The sequence below is a fragment of the Dendropsophus ebraccatus genome, chromosome 1, assembly GCF_027789765.1.
Source record: "Dendropsophus ebraccatus isolate aDenEbr1 chromosome 1, aDenEbr1.pat, whole genome shotgun sequence".
NCBI classification, from domain to species: Eukaryota; Metazoa; Chordata; class Amphibia; order Anura; family Hylidae; genus Dendropsophus; species Dendropsophus ebraccatus.
Window position 1 is genome coordinate 87,123,910 of NC_091454.1, and position 18,751 is coordinate 87,142,660.

The 18,751-nt window shown below is 40.1% G+C and overlaps 1 protein-coding gene across 2 annotated transcripts; it reads left to right on the forward strand.

The window, feature by feature from the left end:
* Positions 1-727: 727 nt before the first annotated feature.
* AMDHD1 (amidohydrolase domain containing 1) lies at positions 728-15,826 on the forward strand. Of its 2 annotated transcripts, none has more exons than XM_069974362.1 (9): positions 728-970; positions 5,105-5,211; positions 6,678-6,742; positions 8,837-9,114; positions 11,016-11,241; positions 11,998-12,122; positions 12,384-12,477; positions 13,814-13,974; positions 15,482-15,826. In XM_069974362.1, exons 1-9 carry the CDS (start codon positions 834-836, stop codon positions 15,585-15,587), a joined length of 1,299 nt encoding a protein of 432 aa, XP_069830463.1. In that variant the 5' UTR covers positions 728-833; the 3' UTR covers positions 15,588-15,826. The 2 variants fall into 2 exon arrangements, with proteins under 2 accessions (XP_069830463.1, XP_069830471.1); XM_069974370.1 differs by lacking the exon at positions 728-970 and adding an exon at positions 3,221-3,441.
* The last annotated feature ends 2,925 nt before the right edge of the window (positions 15,827-18,751 follow it).

Genomic DNA, 18,751 nt, shown 5'->3' on the forward strand with positions numbered 1-18,751 from the left:
GAACTGATCAGCCAATAGCAGCGATTGTCGGGATGGGGGGGGGGTTAACAACCCCCCATGCCGACAGGGAGAGATGGCCTGCAGTGTATTTCTGCAGGCCATTTCTCCTGATCGCATGCGGCCGGTCCGCGGCGCCCTCTTAAAGGACCCGCGTACCGGTACGTCATGGGTCCTTAAGTGACAGTGATCCATGACGTACCGGTATGTCATGGGTCCTTAAGAGGTTAATGCCTCTTTTTTTGTATTGACGTGCTTGGGAGTTATACAATCTGATAATGTGGCCCTCAGATGAGAAAAAGTTGTATGCTACTAACGTGGAAAAAAAAACCACAAACAAATAAAGAACACTAGAGGGCGCACTATACACACTGTTTAGGTTAAGGGTAGATATTAGTTCTAAACTTAGGCCCTATTCACATAGCAGTAGTACGATCAGTAATTTGTAAGCCAAACCAGGAGTGGAACCTAATTGTACAATGGAAAGATTTCTACATTTTTTGTGTTTTGGAGCTACTTCTGTTTGATGTTTCTTATACTGATGCAAAATACTGACCAGACTACTGCTATCTGAATGAGGACTGTTAAAGATCACCTTTATAGGAGTTTCTTAAAGTAAAAAGGATAATGTGCATACAAAAGTTTAGTGGGATATAAAGGTAGTGAGATGTTAAAGGGACAACTGGTAAACAGTAAATATATGGGAGGTTACAAAACTCACCTGTCCCTCATTACTGCTGGGAGCTCTGTAGCCTTTGTACAACACAAATACATGCTGAGCTCTACTGAGCAGGAGCATTTAGGAGAAAACGCTCTGGCAGATTGCAGCATTTAAAATGCTTTGCAAATACAGACTTTTGCTGGAAAATGCTAAACAATTGGTTGTTATCTGTAAAAAAGAGGAAGAGTATCTGCTCCAGGAGGGAATGCAACATTTAGCAGTGCTGGAGAAAGCCAGCCTGGTGGTCGGCAAGTAAGTCCCTGTTTAGTAATTACTATGTGTGTCATAGCTGATAAACCCTACAAGACAATAGGTGAGAAGGCACCGCTATGTTATACATGTATGCTGGTATAATATTGATACATTCTGATATTATTTACACGGTTTACTTATTACAACTGCTTAATGTCTTTTGCTTTAGACATTTTAGTGGAAGCATATAGGCAATGCTTTTGAATAGTGACTTATTTTCTTCTGAAATTCAACTACAGAAAGTAATTTCATTGCTATTACTTTTAAGCTGTTGAAAAATCACACGCTGCTTTTGTCTAGAAAAGAAAAAGTCAAAGTCTTAATTTTCCTGTCACTTAAAAAAAAAAAAAAAAAAAAATCCAGACAGCCACACATGGTTGGAGCTGAGAGAGGCGATCAGCCAAGCGCTTCACTCCCCTGCTTGCAGTAGGAAATGGTTTCCAAAGACTTAAAATGGTGGCAGTGTCTGGCAGCGAGTTGGGGAGTGAAACACATGGAAAAATGCTTATTCCAGCTCTAATGATGGGTGTGAGCGTGAACGCCAAGACCTGGACCAATCAAATACTTAGGTGCTGGGTGCTGCATCTAGCCTTTTAACTTTGTGTTCTAATAGCACTAAGGCTAAGGGCCCTGTTAGACGGAAAGATTATTGTGCAAAAAATCGTCCACATTTTTAAGCGATAATCTTCCGGTGTATATGCAGGCAACGATCAAACGACTAACGAAAATTTGTTAGTATTTCGTTGATTGCATCGTTTGAGCGGACCATAAAATCTTTGTTAATCATTTACAAATCCTTCGGTGTATGTACACAGCATTCGTAACTACGATAATTCATAGACTAGAATGTAAAAACTGCAGCCCCCCCCCATGCCACTGTGTAATGCTCCAACGGTGCTTCATACAATCATAATGCCTTTTGGACTCACATGCAGTAATAATGCTCCTTGAATCCCCATTGAGTAATAGAACCCCATGCCCCATAGCAAACTATTTTTTGCACCCCCCCCCCCCCCCCCTTTCAGCTGACCACTAAGCTGTCAAGTCTAGTCATAACATTTCCAGAACCTAGGAGGCCTATTCGGCCACCTCATACTGCAAATGGGGTGTATTGTAGGAGCGGGCAATGGGGCCCCCTGATGCGGTGGGCTCCATAGCAGCCGCTATGGCTGCTACAGTGGTAGTTACGCCCTTGCTCCATACATAATCCCCATGTGCGTCTGGACAGTAATAATGACCTTATACCCTCATACAGCAGTAATAAGGTCCCTGTGCAGCCATTTACTAATTGCTGTCCTCAATAGTAGTAATGTTTCACCATGCCTCCATGTAATAATGATGCCCCCTGTGGCTCTGTATAGTAATAATGGCTGCTGTGCCCTGACATTGTAATAATGTTCCTCTATACAGTAATAATGTGTGTAATAAGTGATAGTTTGTAATATTTGCAATAATTACATTAATATATCTATTGCTTTAGGTTAGTCAAGTAACAAAATCTGTAGTGCTCTAGGGAAGTTAATGTATTAGTATACTAAATACCTTAAAATCTAGGGTGGGCTAAAGGTTAACAACTAGTTGGAAGGGGTTAATGCTATTATCTGCAGTGGTTTAGGAGTTGATGCCTAGTTTTTCTGGAGGTCAAGGATGGAAAAGGTTTTGTAACAGATTAGAAAAAAACAGCAGCTGGCAAAACATGATTTAGCAATAGTCTTTCTTTGTCATAAACCTAAAATCTGGTTATGCCTGATAATACTGATCACATTGCAGAGCTCAGACAGACAAGACTGCTTCTAATAATATGTTCAAAGAATTGCAGCAAAAACCCAAATGTGGAAACACAGCCTAAGGGCCAGTTCACACTGAGCAATCAAAGAGGAAAGGTTTCTGCTTGAAAACCCTGGCCTAGGGTATGTGCACACTGAGAAATTGAAGAGGAATCTGCTCTTAATTTCAGCTTGAAATTCCTCCCGTAAAATATGAACAGAGAAATGTCCTATTGGATTCAATGGTATTTCCTCTCTGTTGTTCACACTGCAGAATTTTCTGCCGCAGATCTGCTTTCTGCCCAAATTCAGGGTGGGTTTTCCGTCGCGATTCCGTAGTGTGCACGTACCCTAGTAACCCTTATTCAGCTCTGACATGATTGGGAGCGGAATTCAAGCTCCATTGACTTCTATTCCTCTAGTGGAATCCGCCCAAAAGAAGTGACATGTTAATTCTTTGGGCGGAAAGCGGATCAGTGGCAGAACATTCAGTGCAGAAATTTCGCCAAGTGAACAGCACAGCGGAAATCCCATTGAACTCAATGAAAAATTGTTCTGCACCAATTTTTCTGGTAGAATTTTAGGCGTGGATTCGGCACAGAAATTCCTCGCGTTTTGCTCAGTGTAAACTGACCCTAAGAGTTCATTCACACATTTCCTTATTACGGTCCATGCATGGAAGATCATGGGATCACAAATAGCTGTGTAAGAAAATTCCCTAAAGATAATGGAGCAAAGCTACGATATACATTAAACCTGAGAACAGATGTGGCACCATATTTGCTAAATTATGGACAATCCTTCTATGAACGGTTTCAGACCCTCTTAATACTGAGTCATTTTGGCAGCTTTTTTTCATCTATACACAGTCCAATATGTGAACATAACCTAAGAATGGACCAGATTTCGAGTGATTTTATGTTGTTTGAAAATCTGATAATTCTATTTGCACCTTCTATAAGCTGGCTTGGTTTTGTGTCGCATTTACAGTGCACCTTCACTAATAACTAATGTGCAGCACTGTTATTTCTTTAATGTAGATCTGTTTTAAAGTTGGTGCTGAAATATGTTTCCAAGCGTCTGTTCTTCCTGTCATATATTGCTGTACTTTATGAGACCACCTCCTGCTATCTCCATATAGTCCTCCTTCATTATATATGTCTATGCGCTGGGCCTTATTCTGGAGATGGGAGCAATGGAGGTGCAGCAGGAGGCTTCATATAAGGTTAAACTTTATGTGGGGCTAAAGGAGGCTCGGTAACCTATTCTGGCACCAAATTCTAAATGCACGTTGCTGCACAATGGTGAGTTTTCATAGAAGTGACCCCACCACTGGAGGTACTCTCATTTCAGATATGAAAAGGTGTGTCTAAAAAGTCTGTCATTTTGGAAATTGCACCAGATTTTGATACAGACAATTTATTTATTCTCCTCAGCGTGGTTTCTTTAGTTTTTATCTGCTTATTAACTGCACAGGAAATAGCTTTTAAAAACTTGTACATTTTTATCACATATTGCTGCTGCTTTGCAGTACAGTTTTTACCCAGCAATTAAAAGGTTTGACATCCGTCTTTCAAAACAATGGCTGCCATTGTGCAAATAACGCCCGTTATTTCAAAAAGACGGCCGTAATTTTTACGTAATATGAACCTAGCCTGCAAGGGACCTTGCTTGATCTGTTTCCCAAAAATATACTATTGTTCTTATTGCCATTTGTTTATTTTAACTTCACACACCGTCAAAACAGCCTGTATTTGCCAGTAAATTACAGCTATCATTTTGATGGTATGTGTGAACATAGTCTATTCATTTGGAAAATAGACCAAATGTAGTCATTAGTTGACTATGCTCAGTTTAAGTCCTTTTGGTCAGTATCCTAACGTATATTGGCATTGTACAGCCCAAAAATAGGGGGAGATTTATCAAACTGGTGTAAAGTACAAATGTCTTAGCTGCACCTAGTAACCAATCAGATCCCACCTTTCATTATTCAAAGAATCTGTGAAGAAAGGAAAGTGGAATATGGTTGCTAGGGGCAACTAAGACAAGTCTACTTTATACCAGTTTGATAAATTTTCCTAATAGTGTCAACCCAGCCTTAGGCTGTGTTGCTATGTCTTGTTTTTTTGTTTTTGTTTTTTTGCCTGTTTGAAACCAAATAACATCCAGTATTTCATTAATGGCCATTATTGTACAAATAACAGTTGCCATTTTGCCATTATGAAATTATGGATGTTATTTGGCCTCAAACACACAAAAAAAAGACATTGCAGCAACATATGTATTCATGCCGCTTGTTATTGAAGTCTGCATAATAACATGTATTTAATATGGGTCACAGCTGTATAACTTAACATTGTTCTTGTAGTGATGGTTTCATAAAGGCTATAGGACCCACAGAAGCTATACGTAGTCAATTTTCACATGCAGAATTTGAGACTGTAATTGATTGCTCAGAGAAATGTGTTCTGCCAGGTAAGTGCTTGTTCCTTGTCTTGTATGCACCCAACTATCTGGGTTGATTTGTTTTCCACAAAAAGTTTACAAAAGAAACAAAACCTTTTTGAGTTCTCAAATTATTTCACAAGCTAACAAAAACAAAATCCAAGATTTTTTGCCATACAGTGCAGGAATATTCCCTAGCTGAGACTTGTTGTAGTAGTATCCGCTCTCTTCCCTTCTTATAAACTGGAGACAAATGTAGTAATGGCATTGACGTTGCGATGGAAACCAGTTTGCATTGAAAGGTGTTAGTAGCTATTGATGACAACTCTTGCAGATAATCAGGTCTCAACTGCCCTTAAAATGAATAATTATTATTATATGATTGTGAATGTTCAGCCAAGCAGGGATGGTTACCAACTCTCAGACGGTCGATTTGTGTGTAAGATTTACATGAATATTTAAAGGGTACATGTTTCAAAATAATTTTAAAACCATGAATCGTTTTCTTAGACTAGACCCTATTCCACCAACAGATCTGATGACAGATTATCTGCCAAAGATTTGAAGCCAAACCCAGGAGTGGATTTGAAAAGAGGAGAAATCCAGTCTTTCTTTTGTGACCTGTTCTCTGTTTATAGTCTGTTCCTGGGTTTGGCTTCAAATCTTTGGCAGATAATCTATTATCGTCAGATCTATTGGTGGAATAGGGCCTTTAACCTTCATGAGTGATGACACAGTAATTGTAGTGCATACACCTCTTGGCTATACCATGACACTTCTGGTGAAAGTTTATTTGATAGAACAGGCTGCACTGTGCTGATTTACATAGTACAGTACTAGATAGCATGTAAGAGAATAGGTTACTGGTGCAATTAGAGCAAGAGTAAGGAGTATGTTTTGGTTGGGTTATTTACAGCTGTTAGAAATCACATTGCCTATTACATGGAGGAAGGTTGAAGCAAGTGATCGTTTAATATCTTATTGTAGACAATGTCCATTAAAGGAGAAGTCTGGCGAAAATTTTTATTAAAGTATTGTATTGTCCCCCAAAAGTTATACAAATCGCCAATATACACTTATTACGGGAAATGCACATAAGTGTTTTTTTCCCCTGCACGTACTACTGCATCAAGGCTTCACTTCCTGGATAACATGGTGATGTCACGACCAGACTCCCAGAGCTGTGCGGCTGTGGCTGCTGGAGAGGATGATGGCAGGGGGATGCTCAGTGTCCCTCCAGTGCCCTGTGTCCCCCTGCCATCATCCTCTCCAGCCGCCACAGCCCGCACAGCTCTGGGAGTCGGGTCGTGACATCACCATGTTATCCAGGAAGTGAAGCCTTGATGCAGTAGTTAAGTGCAGGGGAAAAAAAGCACTTCATAAGCAATTCCCATAATAAGTGTATGTTGGTGATTTGTATAACTTTTGGGGGGCAATACAATACTTTAATAAAAATTTTCTTCTCCTTTTTTTAAATTCTTGATTTTGTATTTCAGGCTTTGTAGATGCTCACACCCATCCTGTCTGGGCAGGCGACAGAGTACATGAATTTGCTATGAAAGTAAGTTGTTGACTTAGAGTCTGTCAGAAATTTTGACCCCTGAACTGATGACAGGGCTACTCAGGTGACATGTAAACCGGTTAAAACCTACCTTGATTATGCTTCCAGTCTTATAAGCAAGATTTAATCCCTAATCCCTCAATGCAATCCTTAATGTGTCCGGTGGTTAACTGTGAAAATGTATTTTTCTCTCATTCTTATGGCTGCTTTGCATATTACCTATCTAGCACAGTGAGTCATCTGGAGGGGTTAAAACTGTTGAAAGACTGCCTTGAATATATTCTAATATACTATTGCATATGCTACAAGGTGGTTTATAAATTTTTCAATAAACATTTGGGATAAGATGATGTAGATAGCAGGGCTAGACAGGCTAAACATGCAGTTCACTTCAGAAAACATGGCGGGCAGCAAGATGAGCACCTGCCATGTTCTCTGTGTGCTGCTCTGACGCCACTCACAGCATTGCCCACCCATTATATAATGCTATGTAAGGGTCCGTTCACATTGAGCAAAAAGGCGGAAAATCTAAGTCAAACTAGCGCCATGGACTCTGCTCGGAATTGCGAGCAGAGTCCGCGACGCGAGTTCCGCTCAGGATCACTGCCTGTTTTGCTCATTGTGAATGGGTCCTAACTGTTTAGATGTAGCTGTCAAAACCAACAGCAGCATTTAGCCAGTCCTGGGTCCACTCCATACACAGCGGTGGTTGGCTACTACTGAAGTCAATTCCCGGTAATTGCAGAAAGGTTACAGCTGACAACCACAGTATATAGCAGGGGTCTCCAAACTGCAGCCATCCAGCTGTTGCAAAACTACAATTCCCATCATGCCTGGACAGCCAAATCCAAAGCTTTAGCTGTCCAGGTATGATGGGAGTTGTGGTTTCGCAACAGCTGGAGGGCCGCAGTTTAGAGACCCATAGTATATAGTGTGGGTTTGGCTCCTGAGGCTGCACTATATGTAACGACTGCCGTGTCGCCTTAAAAATGTATATCAACAGTCATTAAGAGGTTAATTATCACATTCTCAATGTCGCATGGTAAACAGCATAAAGTGCAAAATTTGCTGTTTTTGTTTTTTTTTTAAACACATCACGTCACAAAAAAAATGAAGAGTGAGCAAAAAGTCACATATACAAACGTGGTACCAATTAAAACTACAGATGGTGCAACAAAATGATCCCTCACAAATAATATAATAAACGATACACAAATTGTGTATCACTGTGATAGATAACATATTTATTACATGGTGAACAGTGTAAAAACAGTCTGGGGGAGCAGGCAGGCTGCTCTCAGGCATACTCTATGCACAGATCGCTGATGGTACTGATCAATGCTATGCTATGGCATAGCATTGTTCAGTATATCAATATGAGCATTGCATGTACTGTATGTCCCCTAAGGATAAAATGTATAACAAAAGAAATCAAATTTTAAAACATTTTTAATAAAGCCCCAATAAACATTTAAATTACCTCCTTTCCCATGATAAAAATGTAAAAAAATAAACATATATTTTAGAGTGCGGAATTGTCTGATCTGTTAAAATATAACTATATTGTTTCCACACAATGAACAGTGTAAACTGATAAAAAGCAATCAAAATTTTTCTTTTACACCAGTATAATATCAATAAAAAGAGATTATGACGCATAAAATGATACCCCAACCAGCCCTGTAGGTGGAAAAATAAGCGTTATGGCTTTTAGAAGGAGAAACATTGCTTCAATTTGACCTGGACATCCGTGCATCAATGACCTTTGGTATGAAGGGGTTTAGCTAAATAGGCCCCTGCCAGTACGCCATGGTGTTTGGCATTGTTTTTCTTTACAGTTTGCTGACAGTCTAATTTATATGGAATCTAACAGAAAAAAAATATTTTCGTTCACATGAAAATAATTGTGGTATTGCATTTATCAGGATATGATATATAATACATGGTGGCACAGACTCCATAGTATAGAGACATAGGGACTCCATGTGCCACAGTATGTTATGTAGGACTGAATATTTAGGTTTTGTTTTTTTTGTGTATGTTCTTACATATTTTTCAAATGGGAGAAAAACACATTTTCTGTATGGATTTTAGCTTGCAGGTGCTACTTACATGGATGTTCATCAAGCTGGAGGAGGAATAAACTTTACAGTGGAACACACAGAAGCAACTTCAGAAGATGAACTGTTGTGCACCTTTAAACAACGCCTACAACGCATGCTCAGGGCTGGAACCACTTTAGTTGAGTGCAAGAGTGGATACGGGTTAAAACTAGATACAGAACTAAAGTTGCTGAGAGTGATTGAACGAGCTCAGAGGGAAATGGATATTGGCATCTCATCCACATACTGTGGGGCTCATTCTGTACCAAAGTAAGAAGTGTTAAGACATTAAACATTAAAGTATGAATTTTTTTTAGAAGTCCTTTAACCCATAGGGGACACAGCTAGTTTTGGCGTTTATGACGTGTCACTTTAAGCATCAATAACTTTGGAAAGCTTAAACTAATTGTTTTTTTTCGTGACATATTCTACTTTATGTTATTGGTAAATTTTGGGTTTATAGCTTCAGAATTTTTTTTGTGAAAAAACTCAAATGTTGTGAAAAATTGAAAAAAATTGCATTTCTCTACATTTTACAGTCTCTGCAAATGAGGAAAATAGTAATACTACATAAATTATTTATTAATTCATATCTAGAACATGTCTACTTTATAATAACAGCATTTGGTGAACATGCTTTTACTTGTTTAGGATGATAGAGGCCGTTAATGTTTAGTAGCAATTTTCAAATTTTTCATGAAAATTTCAAACTGAGAAATTCTTTAGGCACCAGTTCAGTTTTGGAGTATATTTTAGAGGCCTGTATAGTAGAAACCCCCATTTTAAAATCTTCACCCTTTCAAGTATTCAAATCTACAGTCACAGTTTTTTTTAACCCTTTGGGCATTTCACAGGAATAGCTGCAAAGTAAGAGTGAAAAGTAAAATTTGCATTTTCTTTGCAGAGATTCAAATGTAATCCTATGTATTTTTTTACCACACCAATTACCGTTACCGATCCACCAATGCCGGCAATTGCCGATGCTGGAACTCTTTTGGGGGTCCAGTGGCAGTTACACTAGACTGTCAGCTATCAGCTGACAGTTTAGTTGCGGCTCCCAGTCACTCTTTGTGTAAACAGCGAGCATCTGAAGCTGTGCAGTTATAATACGTCATCGTGCTGAAACTACTGCAATACTCTGTACCATTATAGCCTGTGGCCCTTCATTCTCACTGCAAATTTTCATTCTGCTGCAAGAATGTATTGACAGCCATGATTAGCTGCCATGTCGGTAAATGTACTTAACAGCCAATGCTTACCTGTCTGCACTCTCTTGTAGCGCTCTTACTTGAGTCTCCGGGTCCCTCACTCAGTCAATTAGAATGCTGTCTCACTACAGCCAGTGATTGGTTGAGCAGATAAGCATGGGCGGTTCATTATTTTTACCAGCACGGAAGTTAGTTAAACAAGGCGGTGACTACATTCTCACAGCGGAATAAAAATCTGAATGCAAGGTCATAGGGTATAATGGTACTAAGTATCCCGGCAGATTTCACTGTGAAACTCACAGCATGAAATCTGCTGCAATACGGTATGTAGGTACGTACCTTAAGAGAGGAGATATATTTCCAGAAAACATCTTTATGGCATTTGCTTAACATTCCGCATATAGCCCTCAATTATGTACATATTTAGGCTATGTTCACACACAGTGTTTCTTTTAGCCAAAATCCAGAGTGGATCTGACAGGAAAAAATTATAATGGGAAGGTTTGCACGGTTTTTGTGTTGGTCCACTCCTGGTTTTGGTTGAAAAAAGACTGAGAGAAATACTATGTTTGAACATAGCCTTAGGGTGTATTTACAAAGAGATTTATCTGACAGATTTTTTAAGCCAGTCAGGAATGGATTTGTAAAGACAAGAAATCTCAGTCTTGTCTTTATGACCTGTTCTCGGTTTATAGTTTTGTTTCTGGCTTTGGCTTCAAAAGACTATAAACCGAGAACAGGTCATAAAGGAAAGACTGAGATTTCTCCTCTTTACAAATCCATTCTTGGCTTTCGGTTCAAAAATCTGTCAGATCTTTGTGTAAACACACAATTAAGTAAGTTACCCGATCTTGTTAAGAAGAGAGTAAGTGGGTCAAAAGGCAAGTATTTTATTTGCAACAGGTCAAAATGTTATGTAAATATCATTGCTACTTTTCCACATGCTCTTTGCTTACTCATCAGAGGTAAAAGTGCAAAAGAGGCCACAGATGACATCATAGAACATCATCTTCCTGCCTTGAAGCAAATGGCTTTAAATGAAGAAATTCACTTAGACAATATTGATGTATTCTGTGAAAAAGGAGTCTTTGACCTAGAGTCCACAAGACGGATTCTTCTTGCTGGGAAAGAGATTGGTTTGCATCTGAATTTTCATGGAGATGAACTTAACCCCATGCATTCAGCAGAGGTATTTTATATGACTTTTATCTGTTAATTTATTAGAAAAGAATGGCGAACTATACTTGTAAATTTACTTTATCTGTATGGCTTCCAACTGTTTCAGATTAAAGGGTGCCTGTACTACTCATAAGGCACTATGCTTGAGAACGTGAAACTGCAGCTCATATAAATTCACCTGTCCAAAACAAATAAGAGCATTGTAGCCTGTATGATCTCACATATATAGTGTAGACAACGCAATGGCACTCACCAACATCCTCTCTATTGATGATTAATGAAGGTGTAACAGCAGGACATAGACCTGACAAACAGCAAGCAACGACTGTTTCACATTACATCACTTCTTCCGATGAGCCGGAAGAAGCACTGTAACGTGAAGCGGTTGTCACTTGCTGTTTGTGATTCAATTCTTTGCCCTGCTGTTAACAAATTTCATTTGTTTTGACTTTATTGTTGGTGCTGATCTTTCTTATCAATGCTCAATGAAGACCTAGCCCATAATTATTGTGGACTACTTGTTTGCCTAAAGTTGGGAAACAGGGATAGTCATAGTTCAAGGTGATTTCGGATATAGAGGTAGATTTTTCAGCAATGCAACTTGTTACACAACATTGCTCCTCTAACTGAGCTTCACTCCCTGCAGTTGTTTCTCCTGTAAAGACAGAATCTCCTTTATGACTTTAAGTTGGATCAAAAGTAACATGACCTTATAATTACATTTGTATGTAGGGTACTGTGTTTCTGCTTTATATCTATTTTGCAGTTGGGTGCAGAGCTGGGAGCACTTGCCGTTAGCCACTTAGAAGAAATTAGTGATGAAGGGATCGCCGCTCTGGCTGCTGCAAAGTGTTCAGCCATTCTCTTGCCTACAACAGCCTACGTCCTAAGGTAATGAATATGCCCAGCGTTCCTGCATGGCAATTTCAGCTGCATGCAGAGAATACATTGATTTAGTAAGAAATTAAATGAACAGACACTTCTCATCTGTACTGATATGGGAGGCTCCATACTCTGATAACACTTCACTTTTTCAAAGTGATCAAATGACTATATTCTGATCAATATGACTATATATTGTGGACTAAATAAATATATACATATAAAGATATAAATTGATTATTTATTAAATTTCTTTCTCTACTCTTTAAGACTTAAGCAACCTCGAGCAAGGGACATGCTTAATGCTGGAGTAATAGTTTCTCTAGGCAGTGACTTCAATCCCAATGCATACTGTTTCTCAATGGTAAGTCTACAGGATCTTGTGAATGTGAACGGTTTAACTAAAAATTAAGTAGTTATGAAAACATCATAGTTTAATGCATTTAGAGCCATTATGATGAGGTGGGCTATACTGCCCCACAGTTACTATTAGGGTATAAAGCCACACACCGTATAAGCAGCGTATTTACTGCTGCGATACGCAGCAAACACGCAGCAAAAATGCAGCAGATTATATCTAAATAACTGAACACAGCATCAAATCTGTACCAACAAATCTGCGTATTTGCTGCGTATTTGTTGCGTATCTGCTGTTTATACGGTGTGTGGGTTTGTACCCTTACAGCTAAAGCTGTTAGTACACATAATATATAACTTTAAAAAATATATCCCATAGGGTGCCCTGCAATTGCCATATTTTTCTGACTGTAAAACGCACACACAGCTGTGTTATTTTAAGAGGACCTGTCAGCCGGGATGCCATGGCAGAGCCCGCCCGACCCTCTGGTGGAGCCCGGCATACTTAACCCTCCCTGAAATGAACCCCGCTCCTGGACGAAGAAATCACGGCCCGGAGCTGAGCGGGCGCATTATGCAAAGCAGTAGAGATGAATCCGACGTCTATAGTAAAAGAAGTGCTCCAGTCATTTTCTATAGACGTCAGACTCATCTCTACTGCTTTGCATGACGTGCGCGCTCAGCTTCAGACTGTGATTTCTCCACCCAGGGATCGGGTCCAGGAGCGGGACTTCCAGGGAGGATTAAGTATGCCACTGGGTGGGGGGGGGTGGGGGTCAGGCACCTCCGCCACAGCATTCCGGCTGACAGGTTCCCTTTCAGTATCGGTGGCTCCTCTACCATGTGCCGGCACATGGTAGAGGAGCTGCTGATACTGAAGTAACGCAGCTTTGTGAACCCAATTGGGGGGTTTCGCTGCCAGGTCTCCCAACACCCCCAGGAGCGGTGACTGTGACATGGGATCCCTGTTTTTTACGGATTCCACTTTCTGTTCTATTGGGGCATCCATGCCGCTATCCCGCTCCTCACTATGACCTGTCCTATTTTTTTTTTTCACGGCAAGGATGGTATGAATAGACTCATAGGTTTTAGTGTGCCCTAAAATGGATCTGTGACCACAGACAATTTCACGGGAAAATGTGAATAAGGCCTATGGGGTCTGACAGAGAATCGGACTGGGGAGAGAAGTGTGAAGCAGCATACGTCTCTCCCCGCTGGTTTTCCTGATCAGTCATGGTCTGGACACTCTCTTCTTTTTGGCCTTCTCTTAACTTAAATATTACATTGGACTTGACAGACATTTCTCTTCAACCTATGTAATCGTGTGAACATTTGGTTTGTAGCCTATGGTCATGAACCTTGCCTGTGTCAATATGAATATGTCACTGAAGGAAGCTCTGGCTGCTGCCACAATCAATGCTGCGTACTCCCTAGGAAGATCTCATACACACGGTTCATTGGAGGTTGGGAAACAAGGAGATGTGGTTATCATTAATGCCCCAAGGTTTGTAATAATGTGTTCAATCAACTTACTACTTAATCTGAGAAATTAATAAGATGACTATTATAACATTGTCTTCAGTTGACAATTGGGTAAATTATCAGCTTTATTTCATCTGTGTACAACAATAAACTTTTGTTCTGTGCTTTGTCCACCTTTACACATACTCTTTATGTTTAAAAATATAGGTTTCCCCCCCCTATATATAGGTAGAATATATTTTTGGTCTGTAAGGTTTTATTATTCTAATGACTAGTATAATAAAGTTAACTTTAGCAAAAAAACATTCTCCCTAGACCCAAAAATATATATTTTTATTAGATACTTTATACAGTATGTGGCATAAAAAAAAAATCTTTCAGCTACAAATTTTGGGGCTCAGAAAGTGGTGCTTTAAGCTATTTAATTTCAATGAAAAGTGTTTTCGTTGTAAGAAATAAAACCCCAAAAGAACTTTATAAACATATACAGAAAATCAGCTCACTGCTATTCCATCAGGTTGACATCCCCCCCCCCCCCCCCTTCCTTGTACAGCAAACTGGTTTCTAGGTAGGTCGAGATACAGACTTTAAAGGCATTGGTCTTTTAAATGTCTTTAGGCTGGGTTCACACTATGTATATTTGAGGCTGTATTTGGTCCTCATGTCAGGTCCTCATAGCAACCAAAACCAGGAGTGGATTGTAAACACAGAAAGGCTCTGTTCACATAATGTTGTAATTGAGTGGATGGCCGCCATATAACGGTAAATAACTTCCATTATTTCAATACAAAAGCCATTGTTTTAAAATAACAGCAAATATTTGCCATTAAATGGCAGCCATCCACTCAATTACAACATTATGTGAACAGAGCCTTTCTGTGTTTTCAATCCACTCCTTGTTTTGGTTGCTATACAGCCTCAAATATACAGCCTCAAATATACGTAGTGTGAACATAGCCTTAAAGTGTGTTTACGCTATATTAAGATCAAACACATTTCACATCCATCTTTCATGTTTCAAACGTTCCCAGGTTCTTAGTCATGCAAAATAGTCATTAATGTGAATGGAACAGTCAATCTGTGACACTTCTAATGCAAATATCTTAACCACCATGCAATCGCAGAGCGGAGATCCCTTTTATCTTACCTGGCAGGACCTTAGTCATCCCTGGTGTCTAGTGATGCTATTTAGAGTAATTTACTGTAAATGCAGCTGCCAGTCTTGACGGCTGTATTTAAATGGCTAATTAGTGGGCGTGACAATTGGACTGCACCCACCTATAGCTGTGTTCCCCGGCTGCAGATAGCAGCTGTGATTGCAGTGGTTCAGAGCATGGTCACTGTGCATCCCCTATTTTCTAGTATAAACTATAGTAAATATGCCAGCCTGCAGGAGATAAAGCCCCTTCCTGCTTTTGTTTCAGCCACATGCTAGTAAATCTGGGTTGGAGTATGCTATGCAATGTTTTGTCTTGATAAAGTATGTGTAAGAGGAATGACACATATTAGTCTTTTGTTTTTATCTTTAGATGGGAACATGTGATTTACCAGTTTGGAGGCCATCAAGAATTGATTGAATATGTTGCTATAAAGGGCAAAATTGTTTACAAGAATGAAAGAATTCTTGCTCCATAAGAAGTTTGGAACTATTGTTATAGCTTCAAAATGTGAAGAAGAAGAACTTGTAGTCCGCTGATGCCTGTCCTGTCATCAGATACTTCTTAACATAATGCAAAGATTTAACTACTTAATACAGCAGATAACTCTTAAAATGGGCTCACACAATCTGATTTGATGCAAGACATGCAAATTTTGTGGATGATTTGTCCATGGCATAAAACGCAAAGGAAAAAGTCAAGCTAAAAAAAAATAAAGTATGTTTGAAAACACTTCTGGACTTCTCTGTTGGTCTGCATTAAAGGGGTTGGCCACTTTATAGTTAAATAGTTCAGTGTACAGTATTAGTTCGTGTACTCACATCACTTACTGACAGCAGTTCCTTGTGTACCTCATAGAGCTAAAATCAGACTTCCCTCCTCTAGACTATGCTGCCCTGCTCTGTGGTGAGTCAGCTGGCTCTTTGGTATCTTCCTGGCTTCTCCTGCCCCCTGCAGCTGCAAACTGCAGAGCCACTATGTGAAGTGATTGGCTGAGCAGCCTGTTACTTCAGACAGGGGCTCTGCGGTGCTCCTGGTGGCTTCAGAGAGCGGCAGAAGCACTGGGGAGCGTGGACAGGAAACATATATTCTTTATTATTCTACACTAAAGGCAAGGGTTGCAAAGACATCACTATGTTCTTGCAGCCCTTGCTGCACAATAGTCAAGCCGAGTAACAGGCTCAGTAAATGAGCAGAACAGCGCTTGTTTACTTAAAGGAAACGTGTCACCCCCGATGCCGGGGTGACAGGCTCCCGACCCCCCCCGCTAGAGCACCTTATACGTACCTGATCCTGCTGGGTCCCGCTTCCTGATTCGGTCGGGTGACTTGAGATATAAGCACGAAGCGTCGGACTCACCAGTCATTCTCTATGAGCATTGGACCCATCTCAGGAGCGCGTGCGCCGGGCTTCGGGTGCTGATATCTCTGTCACCCGACCAAATCAGGAAGCGGGATCGGGTACGTATAAGGTGCTCTAGCGGGGGGTCGGGAGTCTGTCACCCCGGCATCGGGGGTGACAGGTCCTCTTTAACTGATCTGGCCATGTAATATGGCCCTTAGGGGTGATTCACACGTTTGTAGAATTCCATTGGTACATGACTGTGTTCTACAGACTGGACCTGGGAGCTCCCAGTATCATGATTAATGATAACGTTGGCAACTACTAAACAGTTTTAAGTGTGCATTCACACGTACAGGATCTGCAGCTGATTTGATGGTGCAGATTTGAACTTGCAGATTCAAAGCAAATCTGCAGCCTCAAATCAGCACCATCAAATCTGCTACACATCCTGTACGTGTGAATGCACCCTAAAACTTTGCGCTGGTGTACCGACACAGCCGCACAGCATACTTTCTGCACCGGCCCTTCCTACCCCACATCAATCATAGAATTTAAGACCTATGGCTGTATCTATGTTTTCCTGGCCTCCCTAGTGCTTAATCCAACTTCAGCCAACAGTATTCAAGTGCCAAATGATCGGACTCGAGCATGCTTGAGTCATGTTCATCTTAATTGATTAACCTGAGTAACAATTGCTTACTCTTAACAGTCAACTAGTTCCTGGACAATATACGACATTTGTCAGCATCTTGACTACTGTGGACAATATGGCTTCAGCAGGTCTCCAGTGCTTCCCTGACTGCAGCATAGAGGAGGAAATACGGAGCTCAGAAAGTTTAGTATGATGCCAATAATCACAAAGAAAGCCTTTGCGTTCTGCTTCCCCACAATATTGCCATTATGAGTTTCTTTGTAGAAATAGTTATTAATCTTATTCGGTGGGTAAAGTAAGAGCAGACACTACAATAATTTATAGCTTTTCACATAAAAATACTGTCTCAAAGAATAGAAACCTATAGTAATCTAAACTTCTTGCATGCCATGCTATCTTCAGTTAGATGAACAAAGACATGACAGAACCCATGTAATACTTTTGATATCACTAATTTAGGAATAGACAGGACCCAAATTCCCCTTCTTACAGCATATCCTGTTAAAATATTGTAGATGTGTTCTAACGCCTTAACCAGTGCTTGAGCTTTGCACCTTAAATATTTTAGTTCATGTGTAATAGTTACTTAATTAACAAATGCTTAGACCTGTTAATAGGCAGATGAATAATCTGGCAATACAGTAGAAAATTGGTAGCTCCAACTTTAATTATACTTTAACTATAAATTTAGGTCTATGTACAGTGGGAAAAATAAGTATTCGATACACTGCCAATTTGGCAATTTTTTCCCACCTACAAACTCTGGAGAGGTCTAATGTTTTTTTTTATCATAGGTACACTTCAACTGGGAGAGACAGAGTAAATATTTGAAACAGAACTTAATATTTAGTAAAGAAACCTTGGTTTACATTTACAGAGGTCAGATGTTTCCTGTAGTTCTTGACCAAGTTTGCAGATGCTGCAGCAGGGATTTTGTCTTACTCCTCCATACAGATCTTCTCCAAATTTCATGGTTGTCACTGGGAAACATTGAATTTCAGTTCCCTCCAAAGATTTGCTATTGGGTTCAGGTCTGTAGACTCTGTCCAGGAGAGGAAGCAGCATAAAATGGAGGTTATATATGCATAAAGCCCAAGGAGTGTTCAGGTGAGAGTCCAACTACACAGTTTTACACTTATATGAAAAAAATAACAGGATTACATGCCATCTCCGCCACTTTTCTCTTTCTTCTATGTCTAGAGACTGACTAGGCTGCTCCAGGACTCCATGAGTCTTATGGAGCCACTCCTTAGTTGCCCTGGCTGTATGTTTCAGGTCATTATCATGTTGGAAAACCCAGCCACAACCAATCTTCCTTAGTGGAAAAGCCCCCCTTTAAGTATGTTTCAAACACTGTCACAATTTCGACTTTTTTGGGGTACATATCCTTCTTCCTCCAAACTCAGTGAGTAGGGTTAATACCAAAAAGTTATATTTGGTCTCATCTGACCACATAACCTTCTCATGCCTTCTCTGGACCAGCCAAATGGTCATCGGCCAACTGAAAATAGGTCTGGACATGTGTTGGCATGAGCAGGAGAGCCTTGAGCATTCTACAGGATTTTAATCCATGATGGCATAGTGTGTTACCAAAGGTAATCTTTGAGACTTTGGTCCCAGCTCTTTTCAGGTCATTGACCAGGTGT